Below are 18,675 nucleotides of genomic sequence, written 5' to 3'. Positions count from 1 at the left end.
CAAATCTGCACGTGTCAGGCTGGATTTTTCCAGTTTACAATATTAAGGTCTTAAAGCGTTTGTAAGATGAATCCGCGCTTTTCCGTTAATACCTGTGCGTAGCGTAATAATGATTCATATTTGATCGGGCGAACAAACAAAACTGCAGAACTTCTGACACAAAAAAAACTTCAGATACTGGAATCTGGAGCAATACACGAAAAGTGCTGGAGGAACTCAGCAGGTCAGGCAGCATCCATGGAGGGAAGTAAACAGTCGACGTTTCGGGCCGAAACCCTTCATCAAGACTTCTGGTTCATTATAACCTCAAAAAGTGAGCAGACGTGACAACTGGTTTATGGTTCGGACTCCGAATCAGTTGATGCCACCAAACTTTGATGGAGTATTTGAATTGGCAGCCCTCCCTCCAACGCTGCGTTCTGTAACTGCAAACTCCACATATGTCCTCCAGTTTATTAATTCACCCCTTACAGGAAAACTACTGCTCAACTAATACGTTGATTTAAAAAAATCATCCGTAAATTATTTGGCCGTGAGAAACACTGAGCTTGGGTCGAATTCTCGAGTTAGTAAGTATGAAAAGGCGCAATCAAAATCATGCTAAAAGAGCTCGTTTTAGCCTATGTGTAATAACCGTCATTCATTTCCCCGATGAAACAAGGCAGTAAACCTTCCCGGCATGGGATACACTAATGATTCATATCCGAGCTTCAGTCTCCAGCATATCTTGATTTTAAACATGCTCATTGATGCGAGATTAACTGGCAAGGCCTGTCTGTTGCCTCTCAGGAAAAGTTTAAGCACGCGGTGGGGAATATGTGAGTTTAAAGAATGCGTGATTCGCTTATAAATTGATGATCTGCAGGTTTTTAAATTGCCACAATGTGTCCTGCGAATGTTGTCCATCCGCCTGGATCTATCCATGTCTATAACTAAAAACGTTTATGTTCCGCGGGGTCCGGACATTCAACTCGCCGACACATTAAAGATCGGGTCTGTGTTAATCATCGCTAACTTCTTAAAGACTTAAATTAAAAATACACGTACACGTTTAAAATAAAACTGCAGTAAATATTGGACGCAGCCTTTTTCATCTGGTAGAGATGGTTCGTGTCTTAACGGCATCCGTACAAACGTGCGTTTCCTGGAAACGACATTTACTCATCAGATCAATGTCAATATGACTACGTGGTTTGTATAACACTGACCGCACTTCCCTATTGAATTTCTTGCGCTGTTGGCTTATTTGCATAGTTAGTAATTAAATGGCCACGTGTTCTGTATGTCCCAGTCACTGCAATGTTTCTGCAAATCTATTACAAGCATCCAAGTCAGCGGAGAGCCACAAAGTAATTAACACAACTAAACTGGCACATAGAAGCGGGGAAAATCTTATTCCACTCGAACAATCTCAGGTTTATATATGATTGAATACAAAATGAAAAAAATAACAACAGGCACTATTTTTGCCGTTCACCTGTTAGAAGTGCTTGGTATTGTTTGCGCCTCCTTTACGGCAAGGGTTTTGGCCGCTTTTAACGGTCATTACACTGTAAAGAAAAATCTACTGTACAGTTAAGTGAATATACACCCAACGTGGACACTGGTCCAATCATGGATCACAGCTTTAGACAGAGCGCCTCCGTGCGGTTCTTCACTGTGCTACCGAAACACTTAATTCACCATTTTCCTTGGGTACGTTAATTTCGTTTTCACTCGCTGGCGGGGTTTCCACGTAATGATTTTCATTTGTAACATTTATAATGGTCCTCCCCGAGGCGTTTTCGTCCTCTTGGGGAACAGAATCTACATTTTTGGTTTCCATTTGAAGTTCTTTGGCTTCCGTTTTCTTGGCACCTCTGTTGCCCCGCTCCCTGATAATTATCACTGTAACTGCAACCAGCAGCATCAGAGCTAAGACCCCAATAATAACTTGGTATATCAAGAAGGGCGCATTTGAGCGAGCCTCCCGCTTTCCTGGTTCTGAGCCTTTGATAGTTGGAGGAAGAGTGGCCGTCGAATTTTCAGCAGGACCGAGCAGAGGTATTGATGTTGTGGATGCTGATCCGGAGACAGGGGAAATGGTGTTGGCAGCCGCGATCTCACTAACTTTCAGGAATGTCCCGGTCGACGTGTTGAAACCGTTTTCCACGTCTCCCTCGGGAACGCATTTCTTCTGCTGAAGATTCACTGAAAACCCCTTGTCACAGAAACAGAAGTCGTCTTCGGCCGTCTGAAAACATCCATTTTGACAAGAGCTATTATTTGTAATTTCCCAACAATTGTTGCATAGAGATTCCAAGTTTCTCGAATGTAACCATTTAATTTGCCCCGGTTGTTGCCCACATTTCACAGCGACTGAATTGCCATTGTTACAAGTAATGATGGCCACCGAACCTCGGGGTACACGAGGAAAGAATTGGCTTGCAGTGTGCAGAGGAGGTTTATAAACGACCTTTCCAATGTCAGTGTTTAGGCTTTCGCACATTTGGTACTTACAGATGAAACCCTCATTTCCTTTGGTGTCACACTTTGAATCATTCCACTGCAGTTGTATTCGCGTTGTGAAGTTTACCACAAGTTCCACGCATCTCTTGTAAATGCAGGTTTGCAGTGGTTCCCGAATCCAGGGGTTGTAGGTAGAATGGTCATTCCCGCTGACCCATGAGAATCCACGTAGCGCCTTTTCAGCAATGTAGCACTGCTTGACCTTCCTGTGAAGTCCAATCCACAGGCGATGCAGTTGAGGAACAACATTCACGTTATTTTCTAAAAGCTGCCGAATGTTCTCTGCTTCGCGCTCACTTTCCATGGAGGTCAGGATTCCTTTGTTGGCTTCACACCTCTCCTTTGCCTGTACAAAGGAGCCTCCATCCCAGTGCAAACTGTAACACGTTCCACCGTTGCAAAACGTTTGTGTTTGGGACCAAACACCAGACTTTTCCAAATAATTCTGGAGCCAAAGCAAAATGAAGACCAACCGATGCATGTCAGCTCTCCCCGAGAGTACTTGCCTTCGCGCAACTTTCTCAGACGCGAGTTAGCTTTGACCACACTTGATCCGCACTTCTCGATGGTAGCAGATGAAACTGAAGTACGCCCCAGCTCCAAGGGAAGTCTGTTAAACATAGTTTTGGTTTGTTTATCCGGTGGCACGATGGCAGGAAATGGGAACTTTTGGTACGCACACTTTAAAGAGACACTTTGCTTAGCAAAAAAAATGTTTGCAGACATGGAGGCAATGTTTGCCCGGTGCACTGTGGAAGCTAAATGAGCTGGATTGGGCATAAAATATGATGGGATAGATTTTTTTGTAAAGGAACCAAGGGAATTGGTGCAGGATAGCACAAATAGTTAGAATAGCCAGAGTTGTTAGTGGACAGTGAGGCAGATAATAACTTATTTGGTGGTCATACACACTGGTGTGAATATGAATTGATGCCTACTACACAATATTATGCCAAAACCAGTCATGTGGCATACACTGAGCTGATAGTTACAGGCAGGTACGTTGTCCCAGTAAAGGTTTTTCAGAAAGTATAAATAGCTGAATGAAGTAATTAGATAAGCAAACTCAATAATGGGAACAGTCTGGATTGCTAATGTTCTTGAACCCTGTTTAGTATTCTGCAGATGAAAGTGTAGATATATTGCTTGTGTACCTCGTGTGTTGCTAATAAAATGTTGTTAATCCAATTCCATGGTTTAATCCTTTATTCTTAGAGTGTAGATCACCATAACAATACCATAGAAAGATGCATCCATTGAAAATATATTGCATTATTCCAAAGTGGAGTGTTCTACTCTGACTATATCCTCTAACTGCAGGGCAGCAATGAAATAAACAACAATAGTTTCTGTAAAGAAATGACAATTCACAGAACATACCAGCTGATTTCACATGAAAGAAATTTCAACAAATACAACTTTACAGGACAAGGTGTTCAAATTAAGCTTTCTCTTAGATCACTTAGCCTTTTTAAAAATTCCTTCAACAGATAAATTGATTTTGTTTAGAAGTTTGGAACCAATTCATGCTTTGTGTTTTATTTACAGAAGTTAAATTGCATTAAAATCAATATCAACTTTCACCGCTGGCAAAGCCCTGCCTGAGCTTTGCCGGCAATCAAAGACAGTCAAGGGCATTTCAGGGGGATGCCCAATGCCTCATTACCATCCATACATGTGTTGGATCCCAGGATGCAGAGGCCCAGCAAGGACAGTCCTCTGCATCCAGTCCAGTAGGTGCAGGTGTGGGTGGACTGTGGGCACCAAAATCAGGTCAGCACAATCCAGCCATGAGCTTCTCTTCTAATTTTCAGAGATCAGTGTCAATGTATGATGTTAAAAAGAGCACAGTTTACTCATTAGCTCCATGTTAAAGTTCCAGATCAGGCTCTGATTGCGTCATTGGAGCTTAATCTACAACTTAAAGGAATGGATTTGATGATGTAGCATGGAAGACAACCATGAGCACAGAGAAGGCTTTATAGATCAAGATCAAATGGCAGTAGGCGAGGGAAAATTTATTGGTTTTGATGTCACAGGCAAGAGAAGGCCATCTGTACCAGCAGATACTGAACATGGCCAGTAAATGTACAACATTCACGTCCTTTTCTGGATGCATACCCTGCAATAAATGCAGTAGCAAGACTATTCTCGAGTCAGTGGCTTGAGACGTGAGGGCACCAAGAGTTAAGAGTAATGCGGATAAATGGGATTAGTGTCAATAGGCCAAAAAGGTCACCATGGACCTGGTGGACCAAAGGTCCTGTTTCTGTGCTGTATTACTCTCTGACTCTAGTATCCTGTACCTGTGTCTGAGGTGTGAAGATACGAGCAAAGTAAAGTGACTTCTACTTCTGTCCTTGCATGATGGTACTGCCAGGTGGAAGTTTTCCTCTACCTGTATCCCCAAGTATGAGGTATCAGCAGGTATTGGTGTCCTTAAACAAAAGAGTACCAGCAAACATCCTCCTGTGACCTCAACAGGTGTGGTCCAGGATGCAGGCAGGTAGAAGTATCTCTGCCTGAGTCTTTGGAAATTGTGGTATCAGTGTGTGTCCTTGGGTTTTACAGTACCAGCAGTTAACAGTGCTTCTGTGGATATTGTCAGAGATGAGAAACACAGCAGGTGGAAGGGTCTCTACCTGTGTTGCCAGGAGTAAGGATACCTGTAGTTAGGAGTGATTCAGCCCATGTCCACTCGTCAGCTCCTGGGCCATCAGGGGTCAATTTGGTAATTAAGATGAATATCCAGTCCAACATCCTCCACTTCCTAACAAGTGCAAAGATAGTTTTTTGACTAAATCTGAAGTATCTCACATTGCCAAATGTCTGAAGCAATTTCTCCAAAGCAAGTTAATCTCTGTCATTAATTTTACTTTTCCAGCATTTGATTATTCCTTCCGTCACTTTTACTTAGTTTTGTATATTTTCCATTTTCCTCCTCCATTTCCTTAACCATTTGAAGTATTTTGTTTAGTCTTTACATTTACACAAACTTCCCTATTTAAGAGTATTGGTTCAGGTTACTTCTACTTGCCAATTTTACAATGCACATTTGTACTTCTCCACTACAAAAGTAATTTTATGAGATTTAATTTTTTTTCCCTCAGTTTCTTCCAAATCTTCCAGCTGAATTTGTCAAGGCATAGATATATTCTTCTTCTTTCATAATCGTGAAATTATCCTTCCTGGAAATCACACACACTCCTGTCAAACAGCAGCTTAGCATCCGGTCCAACATTATGATATGGGGCTTCAAATTCTTACCTGGTCTATAAATTTTCATATACCTAAGGTAACTTTCACCTCAAACAGATGTTGCTTTGACCTCAACCAATAATGAGCCAGACTTTTATTCGTTCTTATTAAAGTCTGTGCAATAATCCCATTCTTTTCTGATGTTAAAGTGTGTAAACCAATAATACATGCTGAATCAGCACAGTGGCACAGCTAGTAGAGCCACTACCTCACTGTGCCAGTGACTGGATTCAATCATGACCTCGGATGCTGCCTGCATGGAGTTTATACGTTCTCCTTGTGCCTGCGTGAGTTCCTGCCAGGTGCCCTGGTTTCCTCCCACATCCAAAAGGTGTGCAGGTTGGTAGGTTAAATAGCTACTGTAAATTGCCCCTAGTGTGTAGATGGTGGAATCTGTAAGGGATGTAGTGGGGTGGGGAGGGGGGGTGTAAGTGGACTTCATGCAAAATGGGATTAACATTGGATTAGTGTAAATGGATGGTTGATGGTCAATGTAGACTCAGTGGGCTGAAGGGCCTGTTTCCAGGTTGTATCTCTGTGACTCTATGATTACGACTCCAGAGTGTGGTTGAAAAATCTTTAAGTTTTTTTTCTGCCAATTAACCCCTAAATACCCAAATGATTTGATGTTAATCTGTACTAGAGACGGCAATTTTTATTCAAAATCAGATGAAAAAATGCAAAGTCACATCTTGAACAGTGGCTAACAGGGTGCTATGTGATGTATTAATGTGGTGCCCTAGGGAGAGTCACAGATTCCATAATGCATGTTCAAGACTGATTGGTGTGTCTTATGTTTTTCCTGTGTCTGTGTGTTTCTTACTCATTGGTTCAAAGCCCCTGAATAACTCCTTATCTTCTGGGGATGTTGTTTTTATATTTTCCTTACACAGCAGAGTGTTTGATCAACATTTGGTCCAATCAGAGGATTACAATTTACCTTTGAATTCTCCTGTCATAGAGATGGTCACTTCCTCAGTCAGGAAGAGCTAAGTTTGATGATAAGGTTGCCTTCTGATGACTCTTCTGATGAAAGTTCATTACCTGACATGATAACTTTTTCTCTCTCCACAGATGCTGCCTGTCTTGCTGAGTATCTCCAGCATTCTCCGTTGTTATATCTGGTTATCTTCCACCCCTGGGTTGTTTGATGGCCCATTGTCAGCTCAGAGGAATAATGGGATCCATGTGGTCAAGACTCTTGGTGATTATAATACAACAGGTAAGTTAATGAAACTAATACTGGATTTTGTGTCCAAACATGGAGGAATGGATTTCCTTCCACCAGTAACATTGTCTTTGGCCCAGATTTGGTGGAGTCATGGCTGTTACTTACCTTGCCTGGTGAAAATCCAATTATAGACCCTGGTTTGGAGGGTTCAACAAGCAGCCAGACAACTAGTTTGAAGAAAGCAAATATTACTGTTTGTTATGCTGGTGCGGAGGTTACATAACCAAATTAATACTCAAGAGGCCTGAACTAACAAACCAGTGATACGTGTTCAAATCCCATTATGGCAGTTTAATTTTTTAAAAAAGAACCGGCCTCAGTAATGATAAAATTATTGTCATTAAACCTCCGGTTCATTAATGTCATTCAGATAGGAAGCATGCATCAAACCTAATGACTATTAATCTTCATCTGAAATGACCAAGCAAGCTATTCAGTTGTATCATTACCACTATGTTGAAGCAGGATAAAACTGATGGAATATCTGGCACTGAACTAAGCAACAAATTTAGATACACCAAAAATCACTCCCAGCCCAGTCAACAGCAAAATACACCTCATAAACATTTAGGAATCTAATTTGGGAAAGACAGACTAGTCAAGTTTGACATGGTCATACTCACAGAACCATACCTTACAGTCAACGTGCTAGCCTCCTCCATCATATTCCCTGAGGACGTCCTGTCCTTCCTACAAGACGGTGTCCACCAGAACAGGTGGCACATTGGTATACAGCTGAGAGGGAGGAGGCCACATCTTGAGCATCAGATGCAGTGTGTCAAATTGGAAGATGTACAAGGGAATTGATGCTTAATTGGTACATAGATGGTGGGAACAAATGTGGTAGAAGGGCAGATATTGCATTTCCTGCCCTTGGAAAGCTGTTATGAGGAGAAGAGTGATTGTTATAGAGTAATACAGCACGGAAACAGGCCCTTTGGCCCAACTTGTCCATGCTGACCAAGAGGCCCATATCCCTCTAAATCTTTCCTGTCCACGTACCTGTTCAAATGTCTTTTAAATGTTTTATTGTATCTGCCTCAACCACTTCCTCTGACTGCTCATTCCATATATGCACCACCCTCTGTGTGAAGAAGTTGCCCCTGAGGTCCACTTTAAATCTTTTCCCTCTAGTTTTTGACAGGAAAAAGACTGTGTGCATTCACCCTGTCTATGCCCCTCATGATTTTATACACCTCTATAATGTCACCCCTCAATCTCCTTCACTCCAAGGAATAAAGTCATAGCCTGCCCAACCTCTCCGTATAACTCTAGCCCTTGAGTCCTGGAAACATTCTCGTAAATCTTCTATGCATTCTTTCCAACTTAATGACGTCTTTCTTGTAACAGGGTAACCATAACTGTACACAATACTCTAGGTGCAGCCTCACCAATGCCTTGTACAACTGTAACGTAATGTCCCAAATCCTATTACTCAATGCTCTGACTGATGAAGTCCAGTGTGCCATTCGCCTTCTTCACCACCCTGTCTACCTGTGAGCCACTTTCAGTGAGCTATGTACTTGTACTCCTAGGGTCCTCTGTTCTACAACGCCTTTCAGGGCCCTACTATTCACTGTGAAAGTCCTACCTTGGTTTTACTTCCCAAAATGTAACACCTCACATATATCTGAATTGAACACCACTTGCCAATCCTCTGCCCATTTGATCAAGATCCCCTGTAATTTTTGATAACTTTCTGGTGGTGGTGTTGGAAAAGATTTTGGTGCCAATGGTCCCTTCAGAATGCTAAAAGGGGGGAGAAAGGTGTTTCTGGCGGTGCCTATCAAGCCAGGGGATGAATCCTAGCTCAGTGAAGATCAATGAGGACTGAAGATGGACATGCCAGGAGTAGCACCAGACATCCCTGAAAATGAAGTGCCAACCTGTGAACTTGCAACATGCATGCTAATCAGCAAAAACAGTGTGGGATAGACAGAGCTAAACAATCCCACAACCAACAGATCAAATCAAACTTTACAGTCTTATCACATCTAGTCATACAGTGGAGGACAATTTAACAGCAGACAAGCGCAAGGTGCTCCAACAACATCCCCAGTTTTGACAGGACCCAGCAGTGTCCTGGACCCAACAATTTTCTTCTGCTTCATCAATGGGCATCCTTCCAATGTAAGGTAAAAAGTTAGGATATTCAGTAATGGTTGCACAATGTTTAATTCCATTCACAACTCTTCAGCAAATGAGGCAGTTCATGTCTGCATACAGCAAGGCCTAGACAGTTATTCAGACATGGACTGATAAACGGCAAATAAAATTCATGCCACAGAAGTGTCAGACAATAACCATCCACCCTTGACATACAGTGGCGTTGCCATAGCCAAGTCCCCATCACTGGCATCCTGAGGGACATCATTGACCAGAAACTCAGCTGCGTCTGCCAATTAATATAGGTAAGGGATTGGTGGACTTACCTCCTGCTATGCTAAAGTCTTTCTACCATTCACAAGGTAAAAGTCGGAAGTGTGATGGAATATTCTCCACTTGCCTTGTGCAGCTCCAACAACACTCAAGAAGCTTGACACTTCCCAGGACACAGCAACCCACTTGTCTGGCACCCCATCAACTACCATAAGTATTCATTCCCTGCACTGTCTTTAAACTCCTTGTGGTTAGGAGGCCCCGAAAAGTGCTTAAGAGTCTTTAGGCCTCCCCAGCTTGGTCATTCCTCCACAATGCCAGTCTACCCCCATTTATCTCCTTCTCCTTCATTGGGAAAATGACCAACTGCTCACTTTATGGGCCTGGTTTGATTGGTTTCTCTAATCAGCCAAATTTATATTTCAGCCCTCGGGCAAGATAGTTGATCAGATTGGGTGTAAGGCCTCCGAAGAGTTTTACATACATGATGCCGAGCTTTAAAGGGCTTTATGAATGAGAGGGAGTTTATCATTGCTGCAGGGCTTCTGTGCACCCTCCCCCTTAATATCAAGGCCCCTGTTTCACAGTACTGATGACTTTGTCAACAGTGAGAACCTTAGAAGTCAATTTGATGATATCAAAACCAAAAATTGTACCAAACATATCCAAGCAGCTGTTGAACTACATCTCAGGCATTCAGCTTGTTTGTTAGTACTCTGTAATACTTCAGCTTGGGAATTTGCTGCACCAGTTCCCAAAGGACTCATGCTTTTTATGGACAGGCAGAGTTTCCTGGGGAAAACTCTTTTCAAATAGCAGGAAACCAGAGTTGAATGTGTTAAAAGGTGAAAGCTGCTGGCAATTTGCCTTGTCCTAGGCCAAAGAAACAACATCCTTTGGGTGGATAAAGTAGCACAGGAAAGGCGAAATAGCTGTCTGGAGGTGCTAACTTACTCTCATCAGAAATATTTTAATGCTAAAGCCAAAGTTATTTCTTTCAGGGTCCTCCTTGTAAGCATGCATTTTATATATTGCTGCAGTAAAACAGGAGATAGTGTATAAAGGGTGGATGAGTTTTCAAGGACATGAAACACTTAATACTCAAAATAATTCCAGGTCACTTGTAGATCAATAATCATTTAATGAAACAAAGCAGTGGTTACAATAATTATTTTTCAATTTATTTTCAGAATATGGGTATCTCTGGCTGGACTGGCATTTTATGCCCATTATTTATTGGCCTAGAGAACACAAGAAAGTAAGAGCAGGAGTAGGCTACCTGACCCCTCAAGCCTGCCCTACCATTCAATGTGATCATGGCTGATTTACGCTGGCCTCAACTCCTCTGCCAGTTCCCCATAGCCCTCAATCCTTTGACCTTGCAAAAATGTGTCCACCTCCAGATTAAGTACTTCCAACGATCTAGCATTCCTGACCCTTTGGGGTAAGGAATTCCAGAGATTCCCCACCCTCTGTGAAAAGGAAATTCTACGACCCTCAGTTTTAAATGACAGGCCTCTTGACAGGTTTCCTTGTTCGTGACTCTTCCACTGGTGAAAACATGTCAGTGTCTACCCTATCAAGCCCCCTTAAGACCTTGTATGTTTAAATAAGGTTATCCCTCATTCTTCCAAACTCCAAGGAATACAAACAGTCTAGCCTCTCCTGATAGGACAACCCTTTTATCCCAGGAATTAGACTGGTAAATCTCCTTTGGACTGCATCCAATGCTACTTTATCCTTTTTTAGGCAAGGGGACTAAAACTGTGCACAGTATTCCAGGTGTGACCTCACCAATGCCCTGTACAAGTGTAACAAAGAGTAGTATTGAGATATCTCCTTAAATTGCAGCAGCCCACGTAGATGGATGTGCTCCAACAAGAAAGACAAATTCCAAAGAGAGCAACCACCATCTGTGGTTAACTAAAAAAAGCTAAAATTACTAAAGGAAAAGCATATAATTGCACATAGATGGGTAGCAGTTCAGAAGATTGGATGGAATATAAAAACTGCAAAGAATGACTAGAAGATTAATAAGGAAGGAAACATTCGAAACAACTAGAAATGTGAAAACAGGTAAGAACTATATTGGTATTTTAAAGATAAAAATGTTAATAAAGTCAGCTTTGGTCTTTTAGGAAGTGAGTCTGGGAAATTAATAATGGAAAATAAGGAGATGTCAGATGAATTAAACATATATTTTGCATTAGTCTTCGTTATCAAGAACACAAATAACAAACCAGAAAAAGCTGTAAGTCAGGATTTGGAAGGCAGGGAGGAACTCAGGAAGTTTGCAGACACCATGGAAATGGTACTGAGCATATTATTGGAACAGTGGGCTGACAGGTCCCTGGATCCTGATGGATAATAGTTGGTGCATTGTTGTTAATTTTCCAAAATTCCCTAGAGTCAGGGAAGGTTCCACTAGTGTAGAAAATAGAAAATGTAATTTCTTTATTCAGTAATGGAGAGAGACAGAAAGCAGGAAAGTACAGGTCAGTTTGCTTAACATCTTTCATAGGGAAATGTTTGAAACTATTATTAAAGCCCTTATAGAAAGGCACTTAGAAAAATTCACATTTATTAGACAAAATCAGCATGGTTTTGTGAAAGACCATTGTTGAACCACAGCAGTGTTTAAGGTGAAAATACTCCCACAGTGCTGTTAGATAGAGATCTCTAGGATATGGACGAAGCGATTGTGGAGGATCAGTGATATATTTCCAAGTCAGGATGGTCTGCAACTTGAAGGAAAAACTACATGTGGTGGTTTACCCATGCATCTGCTGTCCTTGTACTTCTTAGTGGTACAGGTCAAGGACTTGGGTTGTGCTGATTTGTTTTATTTAGTGGGTAAGCTGGTGTATGGAGCTGACAGTTGAATTTTTATATTCAGCATTGTGGCTAATAATGTCCTCCTGACCCATTCCACACTTAAAGCAGAGTTTTCTGTAAATTCACTTTGTACTATTGCCATTGTTGTAACTGTACTGGAACAGTTGGCTAAAGATCCTGCTGGTTCTTACTTGCTTATTACAACAAAGAAGGAGCCAATCGGTGCCTCAGGTCCATCCCATTAATTTGATTCCTATTCTCCTTATTTCCTTACATAGCCCTACAACTTACTCTCTCTCTCACCTACTGATCAACTCTCCTCTGACTCTTTTGTCATGAACTTACAACAACAGGTAACTTACAGGAGCCAGTTATCCTACAGGACAACTTTTGGGATGTGGGAGGAAACTGGAGCATCTCGCAGATACACAGTCATGGGGAGAATGCACAAACTCCACACAGATAGCACCCAAAGCCAGGATTGAACCTGCGTCCTTGGAACTTTGAGAGAGCAGTACAAACTACTGCATCACCATGCTATACCTCAGACTGCTGGGAAGGGAATCAGCACTGAAATAACTTTTTCCATGCTGGGCTCAGCACAGAAGCAACATGTGCATACAACAGCTTTTGTATGCAATTTCACATTCATGTTTATTGATAATATAAATTAATCATATATTACCAAGAATGTCATTTAGATCCACCTTCAGGAACCAGAAAACTATTTTAAACTATTCCATTAGCCTGACAATGACTTAATATATGTGTGAACTTGTATTTGTGCATTATAAATCTGGAACAATAGTCCAAATGAGAACATAGACTGTAGAACAGTGCAGCATAGGAACAGGCCTTTCAGCTCGTGATGTCTGTGCTGACCATGATGCCAACCTAAACTAATCCCATCTGCCTGCAGATGGTCGGTATCCTGCCCTTTCAAGTGCCTTTTAATATGCCTCTTAAACATTGCTTTCATATCTGCCTCCACGTTCCAGGCACCTACTACTCCCTGTGTAAAAAGCTTGCCTCATAAATCTCCTTTAAATTTTCCCCCTCTCACCTTAAAGCAACACCCTCTAGTATTTGACATTTCCACTCTGGGGAAAAGACTCTGACTGTTTACCCTATCTACGCCTCTCAATTACTTAGGCGTTGTGATGAAAGGATGACTTTTCCCCACTCTCCAAGATAAAGAGGAGCAGAATCAATTGACAAGGCCTGCTGCTCTTGTACACTGCCCACACTGTTCCTACGCCTGCACTCACTTTTGGGCCAAAGGTCCTCCACGCCTCACTGATATGGCCTGTCTGCAAGCAGCAACTAATCTGTAAGGAAGCAAGAGGATAATTCACAGGAGTCTGTACTCAGGTCCAATGAGAAGTATTTATTTTGCCTGTTCAAGGGAGAGGAGGGCTGTTCAGCTCAACACCCTCCTCCATGGTACAGTGACCTCCATTTTCATATGTATTGAAATAAGTTGATACAGCTTCATCACTGTGTGATAGTTTAGTTATCATAGTTGAATCAACCTTGAGTTAGAAGGGCTGCCCCAAGCACATTCACAGTAACGCAAAAAGACTCATTTCACTCTGTTTCGATGCACATGTGACAAATAAATAAATGTCTTAATATCTATCTTATCATCCACTCTGCATGGTCAGCTCATGTGAAGACCTCCTCATCACTTCGGGATGTCTTTGTTTTAACCCAGGCCTCTTCGTGCCGAGGAGCCAACACTGGAGATCTCCACTAACATAGAAACAATCGTGTGGCTAATTCTGTCATTACCACAAAGGCAGTATGATCCTGGAGACAAGGTTATCTCCAAGAGGACACTCTAGTGCCTTACTTGTTTATTGTACTGCTGACTGCTAGCTTAGTTGCACAAATCAGGTCTGACTTTGGGCTGATGTATACTTCTGATTTACCATTTGCTTCTGCATTATGATATGCAATTTAATCAACATGCACCTCCACATGTCTGCAACAACCCGTTTCAGAGCCCAGGTGGAGAATCCTGTCGCCCTACCCCTGGCCACTACAGCCGTAAGAGGCCTTTGGGTTTCTTTTAAATGTCTCCACTGATCAGATATTTGAAAACAGTTCAAAAGGATTTAAATGACAAAGAGAATGATTAACAAATAAATATACGTAATTCAACAAAAATATTAAGATTAAGTAAAATAAAGCAGGAAAAGCTTATGCAACGTGTAGCATATTCCTTTTGCTTGAAAGCTGAGTGTATTGTGTTGGAGCTGGGGTCAGGTGTGTGGTCATCTGACCTCCAGCTTGTTCCTGCATTCTGTGTTGTGATGCACCAGTGTAGAGGTCAGGAACAAGCTGGCCAGTGCACTGCAGGTGGTTGCCAGCACGGTACAGACCATGAGCCAGCAGGCAGCACAATCCAGCCCCTGAATGCACAGCTATGAAATACCTTCTCTTTGCCCTGGTACTGATTTGATAATGTAACAAAAAAATCTAGAATAACATTTTCTAAGTTATAGATACAGACATTAAAAGGAAAATTAACATCTGTGTATTACACTTGGTAAATAAGATTAAATATTGTTAACTCTTAAACTGTTAGCTTTTGATATCTTCAGCATGCTTTCAGATTAACATGCAAAAAAAATCCATTTTCTTTCATATTGTTAGCTTTTCTTGCATTTCCTGTATTACCAAAAGCCTTTTCTTGCTTCAAAAGCTGCAGATCTCAAACTTAATCTCTTCTGAAAATATCTCCTGAAAAATAAAAAAAATGTCATTTAATTTGAGATATCATTGGATACAATAGCAGATCTTTTTCAGGAAACCTTTATTTGTGTTTGTGAGGAATTGCAGGAAATCTAATGCCTCCTGGAATTAGCTTTTAAGTTTCTTTTGTTTAATAATTCATGGGACAAGGAACATTTTAGCTCAGAGTTAAGAGTACAGGAATCATATAAAGGTTTTGGGATATAACCAAGAACAGTTTAATTTGAAGAAATATGGATCAGTAAGTAGATTTCTAACTCAAATAATTGAACATTTAAATGTCCTACTGAAGAAAACTGCAAATGGAAAATATGAAGGATTTTTAGATGGGAACATCTTTTGAACCATAGAACCATAGAACCATACAGCACAAAACAGGCCCTTCGGCCCACCATGTTGTGCCATCCTTTACGTAAGAAGTTCACATGAGCCTCTTTCTTTCCAACTTCACTGTGCTTTACTTATTTACATATTATGATGCAGAAAGAAGCCATTCAGCCCATCATGTTCATGTCAGCTCCCAGCAGAACAATTCCATCAGTCCTGTTCCCCTTCTTCTGATTTCTTTATACCCCTACAACTTTTTTTCTCTCACATTCCCATCAACTCCCCTTTGATTCTTTTTGCAATTTACCTACACTAAGGGGTAATTTACAGTTACCAATTAACCACCAGCATGTCTTTGAGATGTGCTGGCAGGAAACCAGAACTTGTGGAGAAAACCCATGCCATTACAGGGAGATGGTGCAAACTCCGTATAAGCAGCACCGAAGGTCAGGATCGAACCTGGGTACTTGGATCAGTGAGGCAGCACACCAACTGCTACACTTCCTTTCTGCTTCCCGGCTGAAGCCTTGTGCTACATGATTCCCTCCCAGCAAGTAAACAGCCAACCAGTCAAACTGACTGTCAGTCAGAGAACAACCTGGTAAAACAATTTAACTAATTCCTGGAGGACTTCAAGAAACCCATAGTTCCAGGTTTCCATCCAGACAGTCTTGTTACAGTAACTTAAGGAAACCTTGAAAAAATAGTGTAAGCTGCAATTCCACTGGTTTAATGCTGCTTTCCTGCTGAAGTCATGGGAGTGATCAGAACAACCATTTGAGGAATTGTTTATTAAATTATTCTGAAATACTCACCACTGTTATACATACTGGTTTCCATTAAAACCATAATTAGCTTGTTTTGGAAAGTGAATGAATGGTAAGTGGATTTCATTAAAGAATGGTCAGAGCCTTGATATTACATTGATGTGAAATTCCTTTGTTTCAATAAAAAATACATCTTCATTTTAATTAACTCCTCTATCAAAACAATAGAACAGAAAGATGCACTTAATTACAGTAAAAGTTTCATTCAGGAATATTTCAAGACTAAAATTCTAATATTAAGCAAAGCACTGAGCATCACTATCTCTTTACCATGAAGAAAGGAATATCTGACATTTATACCCTCCTGCGGAAAGAACTAGTGACATAACAACACAGTGCATCTGACCCAGCAAATACCCCAAGGCACTTCACAGAGAGTTATCAGACAAAGTTTGACATCAGGCTCAGTTAGAATGTATTAGGATAAATGATCAGAAACTTGGTCAAAGAAGTAGTTTTAAGGGGTGTCTCCAAGGAGGACATTAGCAGAAGAATTATAGATGACTACATTTATGGTGTGTTGGGATAATAAACTGCAGAAGTAACAAAGGAAAGGATGTGAGTTTCAAGTGCTGACAAGTTGAGGCATGAGTGGAATCAGGCAAGGTTATCAAGGTGGAAATAGGTGGTTGTGGTAATGGTGCGGATGCATAGTCTATAATGTTATGACAGCTGTCAAAATCTTTAAATATTTCCAAATGTCCCTGACTTATTAAAAAATTAATTAAACAATTTACACTTCGTAAAAAAAAATAAAAATCCAGAAGTTAAAACACATAAAGATAATTAAGGACAGTATCAATTCATTAATAAAATGCAAATTATATTGTCCTTCTCTCTCCCCTTCCCAGCTGTACTTCTCCATGCAAATAAATGGGCTCACAGTTCATAAGGCAGGTTCCCCTATTGAACTGCTGGGGGATTCTGGAATTCCATGTTCTGAAACAACATCAGAGCACAGTCAGCAAGTTCACGACTTGCATATTTATGAGAGAATCCTGAACTTCCGGATACAAGGGTAAATGCCAATGGTTCAGCATCAAACAACTTGCATGTGCCAGCAAGTACCAGCCATGTTTTTTTCCCTCAAGTGTGGGGAAGACTAAGAAAGACAGTATTTATATAACATCTCTCATGATCTTAGAATCTTAGAATTTCACAAAAGCAAATGCAGTACTTTTGAAGTGTGGTCACTGCTGTAACATTGGAGATGCAGCAGCCAAATTGCACACAGGAAGCTCCTACAAACAGCAATAGTGACCAGTGATAATAGTCAGACATTGCACACCCACGTGAGGAGACGGTGCTCTTTCAGTACCCCTCTGGAATGTCAGCCTACATTTTTATGTTCGAGTTGCTAGAATGGGACTTGGACTCTCAGTCTTCTGACTCAAAGACAAAAGTACTCCCAACAAAGCTGCAGCTGAAGTAACGGAGCATGTCAGCTGCTCATCACATGCATTGGACTATTATTCCATTCAAAATATTTGAATTTGGTAACTTTTAAGATGAGAAGGATATCCATACAGATCTTAGAATGGAAACATTTGAAGGTTTGGGGTAAATTAAAGAGCAGTCCTCTGTAGGTAATGTCAGCAATAACGTCTATGTAATTGCAAGGTCATTGATGACAATTTCAAAACTTTGGGATTTTTACTGTTTACAAAAATGATGTTCCTATTATAAAATGAAACATCAAGGTCTGCATCAGGCAAATTCAATCAGATGACAAAGCTATAGATGCACATTCCCACACCTTGACCACTATGTCCTGATATTATTTCCACAGGAATTGTGTGAACAAACCTATTATCCACCACCGTACCTAATCTGGGGGCATTCCATGGGGCAACTAAGCTAACCACGGAGAAGCAAATACCCATGTTTTGGAAAAAAGCTAAGAATCATCCAGTAATATTGCAAGAAGCAAATGCAAGATCTTAAGGTGAGATTTAAATCTTTGCATTAAATAAGAGGACTTGAATTTCAGTATTCATGCTGGAAATGCAAATGATCCATAAAGACCAGCGGTGTACATTCCACACTCTCATATCTTGTAAATAAGCAGAGTAGACTATCGTCTGTACAAATAGATAAGCTCAGTGTGTAATGACACAAGATAAAGCTGTCAGAAATGAAATACTGAGGAATATAAAGCCTAAATTAGCAGAGATTGCTTTTATCCGTCACTGACCTTTATCGTGGTCTACTGTACTTGAACCAAATTAAGCTGCGACAGAAAAGTACAGGTCAGTGCCCGCCTGCAGTGTGAATAAGTTAAGCACCAAAAGCAATAATTATATTAATCTAAACTGTCACAATATATTTATAGATCAATTCCCCAAAGAAAATAGTCCCATAAAGTAAACAAAATGAGCTATGATGCAACTCATTTTCTGGAGAAAAGAAACTTTAAACTGAGAAATTAGGCAAAGGAATGAATCATAGAAAGTACAGCACAATACAGGCCCTTCGGCCCACAATGTTGTGCCAACCTTTAAACATCACCTAAGACTATATAACCCCTTCCTCCCACATATCCCTCTATTCTAA

The 18,675-nt window shown here is 40.9% G+C and overlaps 1 protein-coding gene across 1 annotated transcript; it reads right to left on the bottom strand.

The window, feature by feature from the left end:
* Nucleotides 1-1,641: 1,641 nt before the first annotated feature.
* LOC127576157 (complement component C1q receptor-like) lies at nucleotides 1,642-3,067 on the bottom strand. Its single transcript, XM_052026549.1, has one exon. It carries the CDS (start codon nucleotides 2,987-2,989, stop codon nucleotides 1,655-1,657), a length of 1,335 nt encoding a protein of 444 aa, XP_051882509.1. The 5' UTR covers nucleotides 2,990-3,067; the 3' UTR covers nucleotides 1,642-1,654.
* Between the last annotated feature and the right edge of the window lie 15,608 nt (nucleotides 3,068-18,675).

The sequence above is a fragment of the Pristis pectinata genome, chromosome 1, assembly GCF_009764475.1.
Source record: "Pristis pectinata isolate sPriPec2 chromosome 1, sPriPec2.1.pri, whole genome shotgun sequence".
NCBI lineage: Eukaryota > Metazoa > Chordata > Chondrichthyes > Rhinopristiformes > Pristidae > Pristis > Pristis pectinata.
This window is presented reverse-complemented; position numbering and strand designations above follow the sequence as displayed.

Bases quoted from the DNA above. Each gene is read 5' to 3' on its own strand.
- LOC127576157 (XM_052026549.1), bottom strand. From the start codon at position 2,989: ATGCATCGGTTGGTCTTCATTTTGCTTTGGCTCCAGAATTATTTGGAA.